This window comes from Salvia hispanica, chromosome 2, assembly GCF_029641045.1.
Source record: "Salvia hispanica isolate PSC_SH4W2 chromosome 2, Shi_PSC_v1, whole genome shotgun sequence".
Lineage (NCBI taxonomy): Eukaryota > Viridiplantae > Streptophyta > Magnoliopsida > Lamiales > Lamiaceae > Salvia > Salvia hispanica.
In genome coordinates, this window is record NC_142693.1 from 11,154,944 (window position 1) to 11,178,878 (window position 23,935).

A 23,935-nucleotide genomic window follows, 5' to 3' on the forward strand; every position below is an offset into this window, starting at 1 on the left:
GGAAGAGTGGAAGCTAGTGTTAAAATTTAAAAATAATATTGCACCCCATTTAAGATTTAGATGAAATTTTTTTGGGTTAGTATATACATAAATCTACACCAAATAAAAAATAATAACTAAATTTTATTAGCATTGAGTGATAAAAATTAAATCGTCTATATAAATAATTATATAATGTAATTCTTTTTAATTTTAGTATTGCACATTAACTATATAAATGAATAATTGTTATGTTAAATACTCCTAATAATAATATTCATTGTATCATGTCTTGCTGCAGGAAATAGTCATTATATTTAATATTATAAAAAACAATTAAAATTACTACGAACATGAACATGTAACTATATGCGTATATATGTTGTACCAATTAAATTCAAAATTATAAAAAGATGGACTTCCGCATGCGTTATATTATGGAATGTGCAAACATAACCAATCTATCTATCTATACATACATATATAAAAATATAAATATGTGAGTTTTGGGAGGTTATAAATAACTAATTTATGCATAGGATAAAATGCAATAAACAAAAATTATTAATTTGGTTAATTGATTACCATCATAATCATATACATATATTTGGCACCTTATCAATGATCTGCATCCTTTGGTTAAAAAGAAGAGAAAACAGAAAATATAAAGAGAAGAGAGAGGCAGATGCTTATATTCCTTTTATTTGAAATTTGATATAGCCAATGAGATTAGGAAATAAAAATATTACATATAAAATTGTAATCGTGGCAGCTTATTTTGACGGCGAATTTTAGGGATATTTACCATATATTAATTTAGCTATATATATTATAGAATTGATAAGTACTACTCCCTCCGTCCACGAAAATTTGTTCCGGTTTGACCGGACACGGGTTTTAAGAAATGTAATGGAAAGTGAGCTGAAAAAGTTAGTAGATTGTGGGTCCTACTTTTATATATTAGTTTTATAATAAAATGTGAGTAGGAATGAGTTAGTGGAATGTGAGGTCCACTATCAAAAATGGTAAAAGTGAAATGGGACAAATTTTGGAGGACGGACGAAAATGGAAAACTGGGACAAATTTTCGTGGAATCTTTTCGTGGGAAAACTGGTAAAAGTAGTACTTAAATGGAATCTTTTCTTATTTCACACACATATTCGTATATAACAACAATTAGAAAAAACTGGTGAATTTTAACGGAGAAATTATTTTTGGCATAATATATTCCTACATGCAGATATAGTTTTTCAATTGTGTATATATCATGAGCTATATTTAGGCGTTAGATAAATTTTTTTTACAAATCCTATCCTATATATGTACATTGAAATTATTTTTATTATCGGTAACACATCATTCTCGAATTATTCATACAAAATACAAAACTACAGTTTTTATTATCTGTAACACATAGTATTAACTGTTAAATGATATGTGATGCATTAGTTATTGGTTAAGACCGTGTAAAACTAAAATCACAAAGTTGCCGCGAAAAACGGTTATCCAAGTAAATTATTCGCACGTGTTTAGTGTCTAAGCTCCACATTGAATCCACATTTCTTCTACTCCTATATATACACACTACTCAAACTCTGCTACACAATCTCTATTACAATCTCATTTTCTCTCTATTTTTCTTCATCATGGCAAAGATCAAGATCGGGATTAATGGTAATTGTTCCTTCATTTTTTTTGCTTTTTTTTCCCTATGTATTTTGATGATATTATGCATAATTATATGAATTTACCGAAAAATGATTGAGCGTAGGATTCGGAAGAATCGGGCGTCTGGTCGCCAGAGTTGCCCTGTTGAGTGATGATGTTGAGCTTGTTGCTGTTAATGATCCATTCATCACTACTGATTACATGGTAGTTTTAATTCTCTGCATTGTTTTTGCTCGAATCGAATAATTGTCATTTTTTAAAAATTTTATTGAGCTGATCATCCTCTGTTGCTGTAACTAAGAAATTGATGTATGTAATGTGACAGACGTATATGTTCAAATACGACAGTGTTCACGGTCCGTGGAAGAAGCACGACCTGAAGGTTAAGGATTCCACGACCTTGCTCTTTGGAGACAGGCCGGTGACTGTATTTGGCATGAGGTATTCTTTTATCCACATCGTTGCTAGCTCGTCTAGTTACATACAATTCAGTTGGTTGATGGTGTATGAATAGGAACCCCGAGGAAATCCCATGGGGCCAGGCCGGAGCTGATTATGTGGTCGAGTCTACTGGAGTTTTCACTGACACAAACAAGGCATCAGCACATCTCAAGGTGTGTGCATACTAGTATGATTTTTATTCGCTTGTTCGTGTTGTTTAGCGATAGTTTGAGAGAGGGTTGGTTTCGTGATGATTTAGGGAGGTGCGAAAAAGGTTATAATCTCTGCCCCGAGCGCGGATGCCCCCATGTTTGTTGTTGGTGTGAATGAGAAGGAATATAAGAAGGACATCAATATCGTTTCGAATGCTAGTTGCACTACCAACTGTCTAGCCCCGTTGGCCAAGGTTCGTTCTTCCCTCTCTGTTACTGTTTCATTTCAAGGAAGCGAATCGCGATTTACTGATTTTTAGTTGTGTTGTTTTAGGTTATTAATGACAAGTTTGGTATTGTTGAGGGGCTGATGACGACTGTGCACTCCATGACCGGTATGTCTAATTACAATTATCTCGTGATTTTGGTCGATAAATTAAGCGTGTGTCGTTGTTTTGTTCAGCGACACAGAAGACGGTGGATGGTCCTTCGATGAAGGATTGGAGAGGTGGAAGAGCGGCTTCGTTTAACATCATTCCTAGCAGCACTGGAGCTGCTAAGGTAGCTTTTAAAAACATGTTTGTTCAAGTAAGTAAATGCATTGTGAAAATGAATGTGTAATGAATGAATTCACAGGCTGTTGGGAAAGTACTTCCTGCACTAAATGGAAAGCTTACTGGAATGGCTTTCCGTGTCCCAACCGTTGATGTCTCAGTCGTTGATCTCACTGCTAGGCTCGAAAAGGCAGCCTCGTATGATGAGATCAAGGCTGTTATCAAGTATACTACATGTCACTCCTCTCTCTCAATACTCTTTACCTTGCCATTTCTCAACCATTTTATGCAGGCAAGAATCTGAGGGTAAAATGAAGGGGATTTTGGGATACACAGAAGACGATGTCGTTTCAACCGACTTCATTAGTGACAGCAGGTAAGTCAGAGTTCTCTACACAAACAACTATACATGATGATAATGTTGGTTTCCTTGCATTGCTCATACATTTGCTTGGTGTTGAACAGGTCTAGCATCTTCGATGCCAAGGCTGGAATTGCGCTGAATGGGAACTTCGTTAAGGTTGTCTCTTGGTACGACAACGAATGGGGCTACAGGTAAACAAACAACTTCAACTTCACCTTGATCATAAATTGGGAGTGTAAATTAGTAACGTTGCGTTGGATATGCAGCAACCGCGTTGTGGACTTGATCCGACACATGGCGTCTGTCGCTTGATCTCGTTATGTTGCCTTGCACGAGCGTAATAATTTCGTCGGCATGCTAATCTATCTCAGTTTCCAAAATTGGTTAGGTAGTTTGAAATAATTTAATTGTTGTGATGAGGATAAGTTTCCCTCTATCACCAAAGTTTTTTCTCTTGGATTTCATCATGCTTATAGTAGGTATTATTAGTGTTGCCAAATTTTGTTGCAATGGAATCATTAATTCCTCTACTGATATTTGAAACAAGTTGAAATGATTTTAGTACCTCTTATATTACAACTCACAACTCAAAAAGAAATATTTACTTCAAGTTTCAACTCAAAAATATGATGTAATTGAACATACTCTAGTAGGAGTATAAAAATATGGAAGGCCCTCGAGATGCAGAAATCATAAACAATTCAAAAATTAACAAAATTGAGAATTAATTAAATATTTTAAGTAGCATTGAAATTAATTTAGTATGAGAAATGTGGAAGATTAATTAATAATTGGTGTCTTGTTATGAATTGCTAAAATATATATTTAAACTTAGTAAGGAAGGATTAAACGTGGGTATTAGAAATGAGTCACTCACCCCTTAAAAGGGTTCATAAGGGGGAGGATTATCCAAACTTATATAGAGAAGCTAGGATCATCACCAAGCCGATGTGGAACAATGATTTGAAGAATTTAACACACCTCCTCACGTGTGGGCCGGAATGACACATCGGACTTCCATCACGTGGGTAGGCAAGAGAAGAGATAAAGAGATAAACCATCATCGACTTGGGTCCAGCTCTGATACCATATTAGAAATGAGTCACTCACCCCTTAAAAGGCTTCATAAGGGGGAGGGTTATCTACACTTATATAGAGAAGCTAGGATCATCACCAAGCCGATGTGAGACAATGATTTGAAGAATTTAACAGTGGGATATATCCCTTTGATCATTAATCATGTTGATAGTATAAAAGTAGCATCTAAATGTTCAGTAGCATGGGCAGGATCGATATACGTCTACAGGTATATATGCTGCTTGGATATAAGTTATGGATCATTCTTTCGCAGAAGCAATTATTTATTGTAAAGAGCTCATAGTTTGTGGGGGCTACTTTCATTTCCGGTCTTTTTCCTATTCATTGCTATTGGGAATAGAAAATATATGTCAATGAAAATTTAAGTGGTGAAATAAAGGTTTGCATTGCTATTGCTCTATATTTTCAATAAAATGACTGTATTAAGAGAGAATGTGCAGAAAAGAAAGGGGTTGTAACCAATTTTGTGTCCTGAACAACTTGGTCACCTCTCCCAAATAATGATTATGAATTAAAAATCAATGTATTATTTTAAATTTCTTTCGTTTTCTAAAACTAAAAATACTTTCGATCCTATTTTAGTCTGTTTTTCAAAAATATAAACTTTCCACTTAAAATGAGCCATACAATTCACTAACATAAATCCACTATTTTTTTATTAATTTCTTTTACTTTACTTACTTTTTTCTCTGACTTTTTTTATTTTACCAATTTTACGTTAATTTAAACTCGTGCAATTTTTAAAGTTTCTCTTTTAAGAAACGGAAAGAATATTAAAAATTATACTGCCTTTGTCTATAAAATGTTGTATGCTTTTGCTATTTCGGTCCATCTGCACAATATTTTTCACTTTTTCTTTTTATTTTTAGTAAATAAAACTTACTTTCCACTAACTTATACTCAAATTTTAAACTGATATATAAATGTGGAATTCACATTCCATTAACTTTTTAAATTCTTAAATTTTGCGTGAGTTAAATGTGAACAATATTTCACGGAGAATGAGTAAAATATTGGATATAGATGGAGTGAGAAGAATATTGGATATATATGTATCAATGTATGACCGACCACTTTTAACAACATAGTATGAACGATAAAGATTACTATTAACGTCCCCGAAAAAATAAGATCACGTATTCTCTCCCTTCAAATTGTTACTCCCTCCGTCCATAAATAAGAGTCTCGTTTTTTTATTTTTATCTGTCCACGAATAAGAGTTCCGGTTTACAATTATCATAAATGATAAAGAGACTTCACATTCAACTAATTCATTCCACTCACATATCATTTAAATGTATATACAAATGGGACCCCTATTCCACTAATTTTCTTACACCCACTTTTCTAAACATTTTTTAAAACCCACGTCATTTATAATTGAGGCTCTTAATCATGGACGGAGGGAGTAACATCTACATGCACAAGGTGATTGACATCCGTCTACTTTTGGATAAATACACAACACTACGAGTTGACTAAGCATGTTTGTAAAACAAAAATACTACTCCCTCCCTCCGTCCACGATTAACAAAAATCAAGATCACGTATTCTCTCCCTTCAAATTGTTACTCCCTCCGTCCACGAATAAGAGTCTTTTTATTTTTATCTGTCCACGAATAAGAGTTCCGGTTTATAATTATCATAAATGATAAAGAGACCTCACATTCAACTAACTCATTCCACTCACATATCATTTAAATGTATATACAAGTGGGATCCATATTCCACTAATTTTCTTCCAGTCATTTTTTTTAACATTTTTTAAAACCCGCGTCATTTAGAAATGAGATTCTTAATCATGGACGGAGGGACTAACATCTACATGCACAAGCTGATTAACATCTGTCTACTTTTGGATAAATACACAACACTACGAGTTGACTAAGCATGTTTGTAAAACAAAAATACTACTAGTAGTAAAAGATGTTTTCTACATAAATACACAAGGATTCTTTTCCCCCACCTCACCGGAAAATCATTGTGTTTCCACCGTCCGGCTACCGGCGTAGATAACCTAAGAATCAATATGTGACGTCACTATGGGCACATATTATTTTCTTTTTCAAAATCACTCAGAACAAAAACAAATACCAAATGATGATGTTGAAGTACAAGGATCATTAACCAAAAATATTCTAACAACCCATGACGAATTAAAGGTTAAAACTTGACAACCTAATTCGAATAACATATTTAAACCACCAAAATACATTTCAAACGAAACAAGATTTAAAAAATTAAATCTCAAAGTATACGGATACTAGTGACTTGACCGAGGCAGCAGGGTTGATCCAACTATATAATTAATAGTAGAATTCATTTTATTAAGCCGTAATCTTTATCATTTTTTCGATATAAGATTTCCTTTCCAGTTTTACAAACATGTCTCTCGATTCAAGCTTTGATTGTGCATTCAACATTTAGTTATTTTAATAAAATTATTAATTTTTGGCTTACTCATAATTTCATAAATCTCAATTATAATATTTAATCAATATATTTTTTGTGTGAGCTGTTCTTAAAATAGTTTTAAATATAGATTACAAAATAAAATTTGTTACAAAAATCGAATCCTAATATTTTTGTAAAAATTGATAACCAAGTATGAATACAGCTTTCTGGCGGTCGCAATATTCTACCTGCATCAGCCTCCCTATACTTTGCCATATATCTTTAGATTTGATTTAATTAAGAGAGAAAGATGGAGAGATTTGATTTAATCATATAATATAAATAATGTATAGAATATTACTATATTAGTAAGTACGAGATTCCAATTTTCCATGGCTCTGTCAAAAATAAAATAAATATGAGGTCAACGTTTATCATCTCGCAAATCTTTATTATCTGATTTGTGCATTTATTTTATGTAATATGATTTGCACCGAAAATGCTTGATTAGTTCAAGTAAACGATGCAATAGTAAATGTCCAATTAATGGAATAGCTAAAGTTGACTATTGCTGGCAAATCGCCGGAAATTGCGACCCAGAGGAATAAGTTTACAAATACTATTAGTAAATTTCTCCCTTCCTTCACACTTTTTTATTAATATTATAAATAATTATTTAATGTTTTATATTGATTATTAATTCCGTATATTTAATGATATAGCACAGAAATTAAGACAATGTTGGTAAAATAAAAGATGTGAGGATAATAGTAGTAGTAGTTAAAGTAGGATAGTGCATAGTGGGATCCACATTATTATTGTTAGTGTTTTGATGCTGATATAAGTTGTAAATAACTTCATGTATAGAAGTAAAAATTCGGATAGCTTTCCATAAATGAAAATATCTATATTTTTATGGGACGGACGAAAATTAAAATACACATATTTTTATAAGACGGAAGGAGTACCATTTTAAATTATTAAGTATATTATAATTATTATTATTCTTTTAATAAATATTTTAATTATTATTATGTCAATTTGTTAATCCATTTATTATTTCAATCACTTGAATGAATTTAACTAATTATATAAATTTAAAATCCTAACAATTTTTTTTATATTTCTTTACATAGAAAAGTAATCTATCGGGAATCATATTCTCTAGAATCAGAATCTTTAGCAAACTGAAAGAAAAAAAAAATGTGTCGTCTTATTTGGTACAGAGGGGATATTAATTTTCTTAACAAAAAACAAGCCCATAATGTATTCTTACTATTTTGAGTATACTAGAAATATTAAATTTATGTTTATCAAAAGAAACATATTTATCCAAAATTCACAAGATTAGCATCAATGGGATCAAAATATACTTTTGATTCTATTAGTTTTTCGTTAAATATTTTTTTATTACCAACTAAGTTAAAAAGTTAAATTTTTTTTGAATTAAAATATGTACATCTTGAAACTCAAAGCACATTATGTATTAAACACAATAATTTGGAAAGGTTTTTAATACGGAGTATTTAAATATATGTTTGGGATGTAATCAAATGAACATTATAAACTTCAAATTATGCTCTGAAATATAACAAAATGTCAACAGATGATAAAATAATAGTAACAAAAATTGTCAATATAATATCAATGATTGATGATGTATTGATATTTTTATTCTGTCATCTGTTGATATTTTTTATTCTGTCATCTGTTGATATTTTTTAATTATTCGTTTAGTAGTTAACATGTTCTGGACAAAACGATCGATACAGAGAGTTATTACCTTATTTGATAGGATTGTGTATATGTCGCATTGAATTAAACTAAACAAAAACTTCACGCCGATCGAGGTTTGGTTATAGCTGGATCACTATTTTATGGATCAGTATAATTTCTTCATTCTTGACTTGGGCTGGATTATCACAATTCAGCCGAACAAATATTCATTCTTGACTTGGTTTGATTTTATCTATTTGTTATACATGTCTGAATAATAACATATATATTAAACAATTGTTAGGACAAAACTGCCGGCTTTTATATATGCTTTCAATTTTATAAACAAGAATTCATGTCACCTTCTTCACTATAAGTCAAACAAAACGTCTCTATCTCTGGTAACTCCATTAATCTTCCAACTGCATATTTACATATTAAGAGGGTGAGGAGTTTGTATTTCCAGAGTTGATACACATTGAATTTTAATGGCCATGGCAACTGATGATTCAACTGCAAGCGATTACAAGAAAAATGTAAGTTCCCATGTACCACAACACATGTCAATTTAATTTGTTCAAGTATATCTGTACCGGACTTAGAGCAACTCCAAGGGAAGAGGTAAACGAAAATAAACGTGCAGGTGGATACAAGGACTGCGGAAGAGAAGGCGATCGATGATTGGCTGCCTATTACTTCTTCACGAAATGCGAAATGGTGGTACTCGGCTTTTCACAATGTCACAGCCATGGTTGGAGCTGGAGTTCTCAGTCTCCCTTTTGCCATGTCTGAGCTGGGATGGTAAGTATTGAAACTTCTGCAGTATATATGACTTGAAACTGAACGATTTCGGGTTATTTTCAGGGGTCCCGGAGTAGCAGTGATGATCATATCTTGGATCATCACCCTCTACACATTGTGGCAGATGGTTGAGATGCATGAAATGGTACCTGGCAAGAGGTTTGACCGATATCACGAGCTCGGACAGCATGCTTTCGGAGAGAAGCTCGGGCTGTACATCGTCGTGCCTCAGCAGCTAGTTGTTGAAGTCGGAGTGGACATTGTGTACATGGTCACAGGAGGGAAATCACTCAAGAAATTCCATGATTTGGTCTGTGATGATCACTGCAAAGACATCAAGCTTACCTATTTTATAATGATCTTCGCCTCCGTCCACTTTGTCCTCTCACATCTCCCCAACCTCAATTCCATTTCCGGCGTGTCTTTGGCTGCAGCAATCATGTCCTTGAGGTACATAGGGTTCCGTTATGTTGATAACTATCTTAAATTGATATCTGACAACTATGTCAACAACCTACGTTATTGAGGTCAACTAAATGTAGTTGAGTTATATATGCATGTAAAATATCAATAGTTGTCAGTTATCAATTTAAGATAGTAATCAACCGATTATATCCCGAGATACATATATATTTATATACTGTGAAACTTTATACGACTTACCTATGATCTGACATGATGATTTTGTCTTGTGTGGGAAGCTATTCTACGATTGCGTGGGGGGCTGCGCTGAAAAAGGGCGTTCAACCAAACGTGCAATATGGTTACAGAGCGAAAAGCACAGCCGGTACTGTTTTCAACTTCTTCAGTGCTCTGGGAGATGTGGCTTTTGCCTATGCCGGGCATAATGTTGTCTTGGAGATTCAAGCCACCATCCCTTCGACACCGGAGAAGCCTTCCAAGGGGCCCATGTGGAAGGGAGTCATCGTTGCCTACATTGTTGTCGCCCTGTGCTACTTCCCTGTCGCATTCATTGGATACTGGATGTATGGCAATGAAGTATCAGACAACATTTTGATATCATTAAACAAACCAACTTGGCTCATCGCCATGGCTAACATGTTCGTCGTGGTACATGTTATTGGAAGCTATCAGGTAAAATGAAACTCAGTGTGTTTCATCATTCTAGTGTAATTCAGTAATTCGACATACACATATCAAAGGAAGTCATCGAATCACATGCTATGTGTGGATGCAGATATACGCGATGCCAGTTTTTGACATGATAGAGACTCTCCTAGTCAAGAAACTACGCTTCAAGCCAACCTGCTACCTGCGCTTCATCACCAGAAACATCTATGTCGGTACGTTAAAGATACCGCATTCAAACTCCATTCCGTAAGATGATTGTTATGTTATGCCACTTAAAAAGAATGTTTATATCAATGTTTCAGCATTCACAATGTTTGTTGCCATTTCATTCCCTTTCTTTGGCGGACTCCTCGGATTCTTTGGAGGTTTTGCTTTCGCACCAACCACATACTTTGTGAGTACAATTAAACTGCTTATACTGTTTGTGCATTTCATAGATTGAATGTCTCCTGTTAGCATAATATCTAAAATGCTCAAAACTTTCCTACAGCTGCCTTGTATCATGTGGCTTGCAATCTATAAACCAAAGAGGTTCAGCCTATCTTGGATTACTAACTGGGTGAGTTAATACTCTATGTTCTTGCATATCTTTTTGTCGTATCACTAGCTGATGGTTTTTGGGATTTCGGAACTCAGATTTGCATCATTCTCGGAGTCCTTCTGATGATTATAGCACCAATAGGAGCGCTAAGGTCAATAATATTACAAGCAAAGACCTACGACTTCTACTCCTAAGCATCTACAGATTGATGTGTCTTGCTGGTTGAGAAGGCTCGATCGGTGAAGAAATTTGGATGAATTTTAAACCAAGATGGATGTGTCGATTGCTAAGCGAGGAGTGGAGGGTTCATCGCCTGCTCCAGCAATTCAATGCTTACAATTTTATCTCTGAATTTATTCTGTGTATAAACCTGTTTGCTTGTGTTCTAGACTATTAGTGCTTTTGTTAATGAAAAACAGTATTGCAACGATAATTTAAATACAATCATATGCTAGCAAATGACCATGTGACTGTTTTGATTTTCATGTTCTAGTTTGCTTTTAATCAACACATAACACGCTGCTGAAACGCAATGCAAGACGTTGACTACATGTAGACCATTAGATAGATAGTCTAAACGAAACATGAGGAAGCATGTCCTTTGATACCCTAGACTCTTTAGAATACATTACACATACCAAGAGAATAATACAATATATAATGAAACAGAATAAAACAAAGTAATATCATATGTCAAGGCGATGTACCTTGAATTCCAAAACTAGTAGAAAATTGCATTTGGCTGGTGAAACTGTCCTTGAAATTATCGTTCCTCACTCGCCGAGCTGGAGAGACGAAGCATATCATATTTGAAATAGAGTACAAAACAATAAAATGAAGGATGGAGAAATCTAAGACTGCATAATCTATCCTTGCTCAAGGATGAGGTTAATTTATTGGTTGCATAATGCATACAAGATTAAATCTTGTCCAATGTGAGCCTGCATCTCTATGTGTTGTCAATCTCTATGAATTTTGGACATTACGATACCTTCTATAACCAGCTACACACTCAAAGGTAAACTTGTATGACAACAAAAAACGAACCTAAGTTTATTATAATTAGGCATCACTCATTGGTGATGACAATACAAAGTTCGGAATCTTGAACTAGTGTGAATACCGCTTACCTAGAAGACTTGTCTGCCGCAAGAAGCATCTTTCCAACAGGCAAACCAAGATTTATTCATTTAAAATCTATGTGCTAATACATGACATCTATATAAGAGCCATTGTGTAGTTCCCTGCACCTTCTCTCCATTTCTGTGCTACAACACCATGGCAACGAAGGAAGCAGCTGATGACAATGTTTCTATCCCTGCTTCAACACCAGCAGATGGAGAGACATACAGAGCAACAAAAGTAACTGTCATTCTCTCTCCGTACAACATAAATTATACACGTGTTTTTGCAGATAAAAGACCTGGCTCACAGGATCTCGATAAATTGTAGTTTCACACAATTCATCATCACCACTAAGGCACTAACTGATATAGAGAGAACTGTGTGGGAGAAAGTTCTAACACCAACCATTTCAACATTTCCATACTTAACAGAACATCTTTATACTCTAGTTCCATTACATGGTCTGAATGTTTCGTATTGCTAATTATAGGAAGATTACCGGTCAGTGGAGCAAAAGGCAATAGATGACTGGCTTCCAATTACTTCATCACGGAACGCAAAATGGTGGTACTCAGCTTTCCACAATGTTACAGCCATGGTTGGAGCAGGTGTCCTAAGTCTTCCTTATGCCATGGCAGCTCTGGGATGGTAAGCATGCCTTCAACTTGAGGACAAATTTGTTTGTTTCGGTAAAGCTTAAGCTTTGCGTTATGCTATATTTAGTCTCAAGCTTTCATTTGGTTAAATTGGATCACTAGACAAGGATCCAACTGAACCAACGAAAGTTTTAGCATCCCATTACAAAAAAATAGAAAGTTTAAAAAAATGAAAGTTCAGGAACCTATCAATATATTGCTCCTTTATATTTTCATTTCTCCCATCAAAACCTATTCCTTATTCCATAACTTGTGACTTTAGGGGACCAGGAGTTGCCATTCTAATTCTCTCATGGATCATCACATTATACACTTTGTGGCAAATGGTTGAGATGCATGAGATGGTACCAGGAAAACGTTTTGATCGATACCATGAACTTGGCCAGCACGCATTTGGTGAAAAGCTTGGCCTTTACATCGTAGTACCTCAGCAGTTAGTCGTTGAAGTTGGTGTCAATATAGTTTACATGGTAACTGGAGGCAAATCGCTGAAGAAATTCCACAAAACTGTATGTGGAAGCTGTAAGGATATCAAAACTACTTACTTCATAATGATATTCGCTTCTGCCCATTTTGTTCTCTCCCATTTGCCAAACTTCAACTCAATCTCTGGGATATCTTTAGCTGCAGCTGTCATGTCTTTAACGTAAGTGTTCAGTATCTTTAACAAAGCCCTCCTCAAATAGAAACTAATGCTATATCACAAAAGGTAGATGTTGTAAGCAAAGTTCATAAACAACAATGATACTCACTTTCGTTTCCAAATAAACAGTTACTCTACGATAGCATGGACAGCTTCCATTCACAAGGGAGTCCAAAAGGGAGTTGAGTACAGCTATCCAGCATCCAGCAGAGCTGGAAAAGTTTTTGACTTCTTCACCGCCCTGGGGGAGGTGGCGTTTGCCTATGCCGGTCACAATGTGGTGCTGGAGATTCAGGCAACTATTCCGTCAACAAAAGAGAAGCCCTCAAAGAAGCCCATGTGGAAAGGTGTGCTTGTTGCCTACTTCGTTGTTGCATTGTGTTACTTCCCCGTTGCTCTTATAGGCTACAGGATGTTTGGGAACCAAGTCGAGGACAACATACTTCAGTCGCTAGAGAAACCTGCATGGCTCATAGCAGCAGCTAACATGTTTGTGGTTATCCATGTTATTGGAAGTTACCAGGTTCAGTTTTCATTTCTTATTGAATTGTTTTTTGTCTTTTTCAACCACTTCTCGAGCAATAAACAGGTGTTCGATTTTCTGACATTGGATCCCATTCTCTGCAGATTTATGCCATGCCAGTTTTTGACATGATCGAAACTCTGTTAGTGAAAACATTGAGGTTCAAACCAAACTTCTGGCTTCGTTTCATCTCACGCAACATCTACGTAGGTAGTATTACCAACAAATCCCACACCCTCTACCAAACTGAAGTATTTGCTAGTTTTGAAGTAAAAGTTTTAGCAACCTTATCTCTACATGTTTTCCCCAGCATTTACTATGTTCATTGCTATAACATTCCCATTCTTTGGTGGGCTGCTGGGATTTTTTGGAGGTTTTGCTTTCGCCCCGACAACCTACTTTGTAAGTAATTCTGAAAACCCAGTTGTGAATACTGTTCTAACCAAACATAAAATTGGCTGAGTCTTCTATAATTCTATTATCTCTCTATTTCAGTTGCCCTGTGTCATGTGGCTTGCAATCTATAAACCTAAAAGATTCAGCTTATCTTGGTTCACCAATTGGGTAAGTAAAGCACAAAGTCTATAACACTAAAAGTAGTATGTCTAATCATCTGCTTTATTTTCAGATTTGCATTATTCTTGGACTTATGTTGATGATACTCTCACCCATTGGAGGCTTAAGAAATATAATCCTGAAGGCTAAGGACTACGAATTTTACTCTTAAGCACTTTCACCACTTTCTTTAGAATAAGGGTAAGAATGTAGTAGCAACGAATTCTGATGGCTTTAAAGCATGATATATGCACTACATGTGGATAAATATGAATTTTCAAGGGAAATATAGCAACCAAGAAAAGAATTAAATACCCTGGGTTCATTTAAAAGTTGTGTTTTTTCCTTGTGATTGATAAATAAGCCACATATTTTTTCCTTATGTTCCTGAAAAGTAGAAACAATAAAACTTGATTACAAATAGAAGGACTACATTGTGCAAAGGGAATTATTTCATTAATGTTTAGAGTGTATATTGTGCATAATGTAAAACATGACAAAACACACACACAAACAGATATGCATTCTACAAGACAAAATTCTGAAATGGCATGCTGGTTGTAGAACTAATTGACCTCAGTAGGAAACCACAACAACATATTAGAAACTTGATTTTTAAAAAAAGGTGAATCAAAAGAATAAAGGTAAACCTACTCTCCACCAAGAAAAAGAAAGATTCTCATAAAAATATCAAACAAGGATTTTTAATCACTTGTAATAATTCAAGTTTGCCATTAAAAGAGAATAAATAGAGCGCATAAAACGGAGGAGACATAAGATCAAACACCTTAGCTGCAATGTCCACATCCGAGCTGGCCAAACAATGAAGATGAGATAGTAGAGAATATCCGTGAGGAAATCAGGCAATGCTGTAATCCAACACGAGGTTTTTGCGAAGGAGGAAAATTGCCATTTCCAGAGACATTTTTTATCGTTGCAAATTTGAACATAAAACAGTATTCCGTTTTTCTTTTATTTCAAATAAAATATGTTAGAATATTGATATTTACAAAATTCTTACTACAACTACTACTACTTCCTCATGTTAATGAGAAATTGAGTTGAAAAGTAGGAGAGATATACTACTCCATAAAATAAGAAATTGAGTTGAAAAATAGGAGAGATATATATAAAATAGGAAAAATAAAGAGAGTAAAATAGGTGATGAAATAAAGTAAAAGCGTTTGGATACTTTGATTTTTATTTTTAAAAAAAATATGACTCAACTTAGTTGGTATGTTTCAAAAAGAAATATGACTCAACTTAGTTGGGACGGTGGAAATACTATTTGTTTGTAATAACTCAAATATTAAGAAAAAAAAAATACTTCATTCGCCTCACTTTAAATGGCACATTACTCCCTCCATTCTACCATAGCTAGGTATTTCTTTTCGGCAGAGAAATTAAAAAAGTTATACTTATTATATTAAATAGAAAAAATAATGTGAGAGAAATGTTAATTATTATTAATTGCGTCCCAGAGAAGACAACTAGGTTTTCTTTCGATTTGTCCCAATCAAGATGATCAATTACTAAAAATGGAAATACATTTATTTTTACTTTATTTTCTCCTCATTAACAAAAAACAACACTGCATAAAATTTTATGCCGCCAAAAAATGAGACAGAGAGAATATTAAATATGAAAACGGGTTAACGGAAATATAATATAGATGTACTTTTTCATTGTATTTTAGGAGTAATGTTATATTTAATGACATGAAATTTAAAATTGTGTTTAATTGCTTTACGTCCATTATATAGTACATCCCTGTCGGGGAGTGATCAATTGCTAACTCATCACTTAGTTGCTAACTACAACTAATTTAAGACCATAAGATTTTAAAAATCTTGTGGTCTACAATTTGTCATGTGTAATTTCGTTTTTCATTTTTTAATATTAAAAAGATGATAGCAACTATCAAATTTAGGGTTTAGAAATACAATATCAATACAGTGTATGAAATACATCAACACGTAGACATAATAATGTCAACACAGTTTCATATTGACATTTTACAAGCATAATATTGACATATTAGGTAAGGTGTATTGACATAAATCTGTTCGTAAAAAATACGAATTTTTTTTTGAATTTTGACGTCGGAACATATGCATGTAGTATATCGTTGGAATTCTTATAAAATTATCTTTAATTTGATATATGCTATATGAATTTAAAGTTTTGGGATTTCTTTTAAAAGTTAGTTATAACTAACTTGACATTAATACCCCTATTGATTTTTATTGGAATTAATCCTACAGTGTTATTGACGTTTTTTTTTATCGTATTGACATTTCTTGGTTGATGATCTAGGCCTTTAATTTGAATATCTAATGGTTATTATTGAGTTGTAGTTAGCAATTAAACATTGAGTTAGCAATATAACAGCCCCCATCCCTGTCTCACTAAGTTGGTTCATATTCTTTTTAAATATCTAATTAAGTGGCGTTATTTTCTATTTTGACAAGAATAAAATATTTAATCACTCATGATTTTCTTTTCTTTTATTTATCATACTTTATTATCTCCTCTACTTTAGTTTACTTCCCTCTAACTTATTTCATACAATTTCTTAATCTTTATGCCCAAAGGAATAATTGGGACAAAGGGAGTATTTCTCTTTGTTGAAGCAATTCCGAAAAGAAAGTAGTACTGAAGTTTTCACTTGGATCAATTTTTCTGTTTTTTGTGTGAATTGTATACATACACCAAACAAGAGAAACTTACCATTTGCAATAGAAAAAAATGCAAATTCCATACTTAGATCTTGTATTAAGAGAGAAGAGAGCAAAATTAGGAGCCAATATAGACCACACTTCCACACCATCATATATTCATACAACATGATATCAGCTATACGTATTTGTATTTCCCACGTAAATAAGGTTGGAATCATTCTCATTTTCAGGACTTATTTTTGTGGTTTTCGAAGTTGAAGACCAAGAATATCGAGAGTCCAATGAACAGGCGAACCGATCTCACCTTCATCTACATTGAGCATGTAGTAGCATTGGGATCGGTTGTTGGGGGTTCGGGTTCCTCATCGTCGTCGTCCATCTTCATGTACAATCCAAGCTGCTCTAATGGATTATGACTTCCGAACTTGAAACTCCCAAACCCATCCTGTGAGTCCTCTGGAGTTGTTTCATCGACAATGCTAGCTAGTGCTAGTTGCTCGGTAGGGGCTGTCCTCAACATTTCCAAGTCCTCAAGAAAACGAGAATTCTCGTTGATTTCAACCGTCTTCTCCATCTGCAGCGTTACACGGTAATATAGGCTTCGATGGAAGAGAATAAGGGATAAGATTCGAGTTAGTTTGTGGTAATCGAACCTTGAGCAGCGCTTCTCTCGCTGCTTCTCTCTCCAGTTCCCTTCTCCTTTTTTCTTCAGCTGCAGCTTCAGCTTCAGCCCGCTTACGAGCATCTTCTGCAGCTTTGGCTTCTGCTTGAAGCCTAGCTTTCTCTGTTTAAATGAAAGCAAAGATGTTAAAAATCCTTTGTTGGAGAGCAGAAGTGCTCATCCATAAACCATCACCAAGCAATTACATGAATTACCTCTTTTTTTGTGCATCTCAAGTTCCTCTCTTTCACGTCGGAGTTTCTCCGGGTCCATCTTCTCATCCTGCCAGGAGATCAGGATCATGCTGCTAAAACTAATAGGGTAACTAGTGATGAAAATTTGGGAAATCACTAACCTGAGTTAGAGTTTTCTCTCGAGCTTTTAAGATTGTGTCCAAAAACCGATTCTTCAAGATAGCTGCCCTGTACAGCTTGTCTGGGGAGACATGCCTGTCATCTTGTGCACCCTCCACTGACACGTTCAACAATGACAGATAAGAAACAGCAAATATTTACATAGCCAATCCATCACACTGAGCTCTTACCATCAACTTGTCCATCTGAATCACTCAAGGAAGGCTTCACTAAACCATCTTCAAGGTGGTCCAGTTCACTAGCAGATGCTGTAAGGAATCAGGCATCTAGCTTAACCAGTAAATCGTGTAATTGACTGAGAAGTTAACAGATAATAGAAAGCTGACTTAACATGCATCACGCCTGAAAATACTTCTCAACACAGAGCTGAGAGCTATAAATAATATTTCAACTAAACTTAGGACATCATGCCTGAAAATCTACTTCTCAACACAGGGCTGAAGAATGCTGTGTACTTACAGCTGAGATACAACTTCATCAGGCTCATGGAAATGTTATCAGTGGCGTATGGCGGTCGACAAAAAAACCTCCACAAGGTTATGACGGTTGGCATGGCAGAATATTACGATCAATAAATAATTAAATAAATAAATAAATATTATAAATGTATATAAAAATACAGTATATATAAAATGCTAATTTTTAGAAAACGCTAAAAAATATCTCAAAATATAATTTTATTTGAAGAAAGTACCGTCATCATATTAAGTTGCTAGAAAACAGTACTTTCTTCAATTGAAATTTATTATATTTTGAGATTTTTTTTATCATTTTCTAAAAATTTGGATTTTATATATGCTGTAATTTTTATGTACATTAATAATATATTTATTCAATTATTTATAGAAAGTACTTCTACAATTTTCTTGATAAAGTAAATTAGATCTAATAATCGATAATATTAATACTACATACATCCCATTCAAGATGTCTACTTTCCCTTTTTAGTTTGTCTCAACTAAGATATCCTCTTTTCTTTTGGGAATAAAACATGTCTCTTCTCTCTCCTCGATAAAATATTCAACTATATTTTTCTTTCTACTTTAATACATTCAACAACTCCACCTAAAATCTTATGTCATTCAAGAATATGGTCATCTTGAATGGGACAGGGGGAGTATGTGTATCTGAATTCCACTAATACATAAGGCATACAGTAATACAGAAATTGAGAAAACGGTGCCAGAGGCTGAACAGCAGGCAGTGGGGAGGTGCATCGATTGAAACGGCGCAAACTTAGGCAGCGGGTCCAATGTGTGGAGGATAAAATTTCCAAAACCCCTACTTTCAATAGGTGAATGGATTGGGTTTTTGGTTAATTGGTAAATGGGTGGGAGAAAATGACAACTATGAAAGTGCCGTGGCACTACAAGAGGCATGGTGGCAGCCATCGCTGCCACCGAAAAATGCCAAGCCATGCATGGCTGCCTTTTTATAACACCGCTCATCTCCAACAATGTGGGATGAGCCACGATGTGTCATGGGACCATAACTCCTACACTAAAGGAATGACTTCAGAAGCCAAAAGATCTAAGTCCAAGCAGCTATTTCCACATTACCCCAAAAATCTAATTTACATTGCATTCAAAGCAAGTTGATATCTTCAAAATGCTGACTCTCTGGAATTAAAATAGAAACGAATCCTAAAATCCCAAAAAAGAACAAAGCCTCTCCCCTTCCTCCCAATCCGATAAAACAGAAGGATAAGACAAATCCAGAACACTTACGATCTTTGCTAACCAGCTCGCCAGTGTCAACCTTTTTAATATCTGAATCTGCTGTGTGACAGGTTTCATCCTGAAACATTTATTAAAAACACTATATAAATACCAACAAGCAGCAATTACTGACTCTATGACCAAAGGAGAACAATGGTGCAACCGTGCAAGAAAGAAATAAGAGGGGACCTGCTCTTGTTTTACAGCTGAAGAACCCTTGGAGCATTCAGACCCTCTATCAGAGTCTGGACCTGCAAGATTAAAAATATAAGAAATATTTTAGGGTTCAGCGAACACAAATCATAGAAGGTACAGAAACCATGCTATGTCTCAAAGGAGGACTATAAACATTTAACAAACAATTAAACATTTAGCTCTAGATAGATAAAAAATACTATGATAAGTTAATTGATTGTTTACTTATATGGAATAGAACTTTAGAATATCCCAAAGCCATTGAGATTTTTTTACCATTAGAGCTAATTTTGTAATTTTTGTTTGATTCGTATCTCACTCAAAGGCTAGGATGGAGAAATCATAATGATAAGGACTAAAAATACCCGACACTTTATCTTGTCAATCATGAACCCTGCCTATAATTGCAAGGCGAACAATATCTAACACTTCCAGAACCAAAATAGTTCAACCGGGGAGATGGGTGGCATGGTTGTGGTGGCAGGGAATTGCAACAGTGGTGTGGTGGGGATGGGCAACGGAGTGGTAGCAGAAGGAGGTGTTGAGTTATGGCTGGGGAAGAGCTGGGGCTGGCAGAGGATGGATCTATGGTGGTGGAGGATGGATAATGAGGAGGGAAACGGGGAAACCCAAACACCAGTCAGAGGTGAGGAATGAAAAGCACTCAAATGGGGAATCAAAACTCTTGAAAACCAGCCGTGCAAATGCATGCACATTTAAAACTTCTACAAGGACGTATTCACAATTAGTAACCACACAGATTATAAACATAAACTTTGCAGCACAAAAACATCACATGCAAGGAAACAGACATTTATATCACACTGAATTAACTAGCACATGGGATCAATTTAAGAGTTCAAAAAATGTAAACGTTTGCTAGCATGAAGTCCTGATACAGGATTATAATCAGATAATATTTACTGTTTGTTTATTCAGAATCCAGATCAACCTGCTTCATTATATTCTTCAGCTCTGCCCCCAACATCTTTTTCAATCAAAACTGGAGGATAACTAGTGACAGGAGCTTCATTTCCCCCAATATCAACATCCTCGTCAATGGGATCGTTATCGTTGCCTTAAGATAGTGAACATCACATAATCAAAAAATAACTTCAGAGAAGTGACACTTAATCATAGAGTCAATTTACAAAAATTAGAACCTTTATCAACTTGAAGTGATGAATTGCTAAACCCTGATACATTTGGGAGCTGAAAAAGAAGAGAAACGATCAATTGGTGGTAATGCTAAAACAACACATGCATACTTCAGCAGGGTCTCCACAATGAGGGACAAGAAATGAGCTAAAAGGAAAAAAAATACCTCAATCTCACAGGCCTCAGATCTGGCAAGGTTCTTCTGGTTATCAGGTAAATGTTCATCTAAAAGCTTCCTCAAGGTAAATAAGGTGTCATCGCTAAGATCGTCAATGTCTATTTCAATCTCATCCTCTCCACCATCACCTCTATTTGAAGTGTGTGCTCTGAGCAAATCAATGACGGTATCAGGAAGGTCCCCATCAAAACCCTCTAATTCCATGCTCAATTTATGCTTGTCTTCAGAAGTCAGCTTCCTCTTTGTAGGTTCTTGTACAACTTCATGTTGTATTGGACTCGGTTTCCTCTTTTTCGATGGAGCCAATGTCTTGGCTATTCCAGTTTCTTCAATACCCCTTGGCTTTTTAGGTGCCGAATGAGAAGCAATCACCAAAAATTTATTCTCAATAGCTTTCCACCTTGTTTCAAAGAACTGACTAAATGACTCAGCCAGAACGTGGACGTCACTCCCAGGTGGATTATATGTCTTTGCATTTGTAAAAGTAAGTCGGACATCATCTACGAATTCTATAGGATCTGAGTACTTCCCTGAATTGAGTTTTCTCTTAACTGTTCCCAAATCCATGGGGGTTTTGATTATATTAAAATAATCCGGAATGTTCAGTTTCACCACATCGACAGGTGTATTGAATACCCAAGCAAATTCTTGCGACATCAGCTTCTTCAAGAGACCATCGCACTGCTTAAGTGTTGCGTTGTTAGCATTCACATGAGAGTTGTTGCCTGCTGATTGAAACCTTCCCGTTATACCTCGATTCCAACCACGAGCTTTCTTCCCAGATGCAGAATTCAACAACGCCGATTTCTTCAAGCTACCCACTTGCAGCCCTTTCTGTTGTCCATTAGCGCAAGTGAGAGCATCACTAGAATTTGACTTTGTAAACTTATTTACCATTTTTTTCATTGGCAACTCAACCTTATTTTGGAGAATTCGAATCTTCTCAAGCTCTGATGTCAAGCGACGCGCCAAACTCTTCCTCTCCAAGGAAGACAATTTGGACATTGGAATAATTTGTACGGGTACAGTAAAACCATCCCTGGAGGCTGAATTCAAATCAACCCATTTTCTCTTAGCCGCAGAAGAGCCATCAACAGAGTCAATGCGTCCCGAGCTGCCAGATCCTTCAGATTCATAATTTGGAGCAACACTAGCAGAATAACCAGGGGGGAATCTATCTTTCTTGGCCATCATTATACCGCTTCACGCACTTATACAGAATTCTTTTACCAACTATAGCAACCAAAATAATCTGCAGAAAGCATTGGGGGGAAAATTGCATTCATTCGAACATACATATTAAAAATTCACTATTGGTTAACTTTTCAACTTTGCTTAAATATACAGATTTTTTGCAGAAGAAATTCAAGAAATAACCTAAACAAGTCTCACTCAGCTTGTGAACAATTACTAAACCTGATTCCCCAAATCAGCAACACTTTCCTCTGAAATAAACCAACATTTTACATTCCACTCATATATACAAATTGGACTGGGCCGAAATACCTAACTTCAATAACACCTAACATAATCCATTACCAATTCATGCTCGAGCTGAAATACAATTACCTTGACATATATTCCAGTCCTCAATCTTGGCCACGAGCACCAGTCCAGCAGCCAATGCCCGGGAAGGGACGGAAATATTTTGTATAGAGCAAAATTCACTAACTTAAATTGGAGAATTGAATAACTCAACCCTAGATCGAGAATTAAAAATTGGGAGCTCAGCTGAGAAAATGAATACTCGTAAAAACATAAACACTCAGTAATTTCGAAACCCTAGAAGAATACAAAAGCTTGAACTGGATTAATAAGGGAGCCCCGAATCAAGCGCGCTAGTCGATTCGGGAAAGCTACCCGAAGCATCTGAGCTCCAAAAGGAGTGTGTATATCGATATGATCTAGTGTAGTAGATGGAGAGAGAAAGTGTGCGCAATCACTCTGTTCATTTTTTTCTAGAGAGAGAGAGTGCGTGTATCAGTGGGAGTGGGCGGCAGGTCGTATACTTATGGTGGCGGCGCCATTGTGGAAATCTGACCGTTGATTGTCTGCTCGGATGATCCTAACCGCTAGATCTGGATCTAAGTAATATGGAAGGCAGCCTCAGTTAGATTTATATACATATATTCGTATTGTAATTTTATGGAATTAAATTAAGAAGTTATATATTTTACTTTCATTTTAAGACATTGACTAGATGGGATTAACTAATTAATAAAAATGTATTGTAATATTTAATTCCTTGAAAAATTAATAAATAATTTATACACACTCCATCCCATAAAAATATAGTATTCACTTTTATTTCCATCCATCCCACAAAAATATGTGCATTATATTTTTAGAAATTTATGTTAATTTAATAATATAGTTTCCACTATGCATAACACTACTTTAAATACCATTCTCCTTCTCCCTCTTACCGTATCATATCATTATTCTCTATTTCTCTTACTTTACCAATTTTGTCTTAATTCTCGTGCCATATCCATTGCACCTATTTTTAAGGGACGGATGGAATATTAACTTTTACATTCTCTAAAGGAAGATGAGTCATTTCTTCGACAAAAGTATTTTGCAATGTTGTTTATATGCTAGGTCAGTGAGTATATCTTTTTTTCTTAAGATTTTATTGTGTTGGATATGGAGGAAGATAGAAACGTCC

At 35.1% G+C, this 23,935-nt stretch overlaps 4 protein-coding genes and 1 long non-coding RNA gene across 7 annotated transcripts; 3 read left to right on the plus strand and 2 right to left on the minus strand.

The window, feature by feature from the left end:
* Positions 1 to 1,578: 1,578 nt before the first annotated feature.
* Positions 1,579 to 3,719, plus strand: LOC125201523 (glyceraldehyde-3-phosphate dehydrogenase, cytosolic-like). Its single transcript, XM_048099677.2, has 11 exons — positions 1,579 to 1,653; positions 1,751 to 1,851; positions 1,973 to 2,088; positions 2,162 to 2,261; positions 2,348 to 2,494; positions 2,575 to 2,635; positions 2,704 to 2,801; positions 2,877 to 3,019; positions 3,087 to 3,170; positions 3,260 to 3,349; positions 3,425 to 3,719. The coding sequence occupies exons 1-11, from the start codon at positions 1,626 to 1,628 to the stop codon at positions 3,468 to 3,470; spliced, it is 1,014 nt and encodes a 337-aa protein (XP_047955634.1). The 5' UTR covers positions 1,579 to 1,625; the 3' UTR covers positions 3,471 to 3,719.
* Positions 3,720 to 8,710: 4,991 nt separating this feature from the next.
* LOC125201400 (lysine histidine transporter 1-like) lies at positions 8,711 to 11,265 on the plus strand. Its single transcript, XM_048099487.2, has 8 exons — positions 8,711 to 8,902; positions 9,010 to 9,167; positions 9,231 to 9,617; positions 9,869 to 10,262; positions 10,366 to 10,471; positions 10,562 to 10,653; positions 10,750 to 10,818; positions 10,896 to 11,265. Exons 1-8 carry the CDS (start codon positions 8,855 to 8,857, stop codon positions 10,992 to 10,994), a joined length of 1,353 nt encoding a protein of 450 aa, XP_047955444.1. The 5' UTR covers positions 8,711 to 8,854; the 3' UTR covers positions 10,995 to 11,265.
* Position 11,266: 1 nt separating this feature from the next.
* On the minus strand, positions 11,267 to 15,375 carry LOC125201401 (uncharacterized). 3 transcript variants are annotated; one of them, XR_016135791.1, is made up of 4 exons: positions 15,090 to 15,375; positions 14,618 to 14,689; positions 13,334 to 13,685; positions 13,095 to 13,220 (listed from the first exon to the last, which is right to left on the minus strand). It is a non-coding gene; the product is annotated as an uncharacterized LOC125201401 (long non-coding RNA). The 3 variants fall into 3 exon arrangements; XR_007172902.2 differs by having other exon boundaries at positions 13,110 to 13,211; XR_016135790.1 differs by lacking the exons at positions 13,095 to 13,220; positions 13,334 to 13,685 and adding an exon at positions 11,267 to 11,585.
* LOC125201399 (lysine histidine transporter 1-like) lies at positions 12,450 to 14,504 on the plus strand. Its single transcript, XM_048099486.2, has 7 exons — positions 12,450 to 12,573; positions 12,844 to 13,227; positions 13,354 to 13,747; positions 13,852 to 13,957; positions 14,058 to 14,149; positions 14,243 to 14,311; positions 14,376 to 14,504. Exons 1-7 carry the CDS (start codon positions 12,521 to 12,523, stop codon positions 14,472 to 14,474), a joined length of 1,197 nt encoding a protein of 398 aa, XP_047955443.2. The 5' UTR covers positions 12,450 to 12,520; the 3' UTR covers positions 14,475 to 14,504.
* Positions 15,376 to 17,098: 1,723 nt separating the features above from the next.
* LOC125201398 (transcription factor GTE8-like) lies at positions 17,099 to 23,243 on the minus strand. The gene is made up of 11 exons (XM_048099484.2): positions 22,837 to 23,243; positions 21,256 to 22,519; positions 21,095 to 21,143; positions 20,884 to 21,009; positions 19,926 to 19,987; positions 19,746 to 19,815; positions 18,189 to 18,266; positions 18,000 to 18,115; positions 17,860 to 17,926; positions 17,637 to 17,767; positions 17,099 to 17,557 (listed from the first exon to the last, which is right to left on the minus strand). The coding sequence occupies exons 2-11, from the start codon at positions 22,459 to 22,461 to the stop codon at positions 17,294 to 17,296; spliced, it is 2,169 nt and encodes a 722-aa protein (XP_047955441.1). The 5' UTR covers positions 22,462 to 22,519; positions 22,837 to 23,243; the 3' UTR covers positions 17,099 to 17,293.
* Between the last annotated feature and the right edge of the window lie 692 nt (positions 23,244 to 23,935).

Excerpts from the sequence above, each read along its gene's own strand:
- LOC125201523 (XM_048099677.2), top strand. The coding sequence starts at position 1,626 with ATGGCAAAGATCAAGATCGGGATTAATG. Across the intron at positions 1,852-1,972 it reads TCATCACTACTGATTACATG|ACGTATATGTTCAAATACGA; the intron begins GTAGTTTTAATT and ends GTAATGTGACAG. Across the intron at positions 3,171-3,259 it reads GACTTCATTAGTGACAGCAG|GTCTAGCATCTTCGATGCCA; the intron begins GTAAGTCAGAGT and ends GGTGTTGAACAG.
- LOC125201398 (XM_048099484.2), bottom strand. The coding sequence starts at position 22,461 with ATGATGGCCAAGAAAGATAGATTCCCCCCTGGTTATTCTGCTAGTGTT. Across the intron at positions 21,144-21,255 it reads CTGAGGCCTGTGAGATTGAG|CTCCCAAATGTATCAGGGTT; the intron begins GTATTTTTTTTC and ends CTTCTTTTTCAG. Across the intron at positions 17,927-17,999 it reads GAGAGAAAACTCTAACTCAG|GATGAGAAGATGGACCCGGA; the intron begins GTTAGTGATTTC and ends ATCTCCTGGCAG.
- LOC125201399 (XM_048099486.2), top strand. The coding sequence starts at position 12,521 with ATGGTTGGAGCAGGTGTCCTAAGTCTTCCTTATGCCATGGCAGCTCTG. Across the intron at positions 13,228-13,353 it reads GCAGCTGTCATGTCTTTAAC|TTACTCTACGATAGCATGGA; the intron begins GTAAGTGTTCAG and ends CCAAATAAACAG. Across the intron at positions 13,958-14,057 it reads CTCACGCAACATCTACGTAG|CATTTACTATGTTCATTGCT; the intron begins GTAGTATTACCA and ends TGTTTTCCCCAG.
- LOC125201400 (XM_048099487.2), top strand. The coding sequence starts at position 8,855 with ATGGCCATGGCAACTGATGATTCAACTGCAAGCGATTACAAGAAAAAT. Across the intron at positions 9,168-9,230 it reads GCCATGTCTGAGCTGGGATG|GGGTCCCGGAGTAGCAGTGA; the intron begins GTAAGTATTGAA and ends GGTTATTTTCAG. Across the intron at positions 10,263-10,365 it reads ATGTTATTGGAAGCTATCAG|ATATACGCGATGCCAGTTTT; the intron begins GTAAAATGAAAC and ends GTGTGGATGCAG.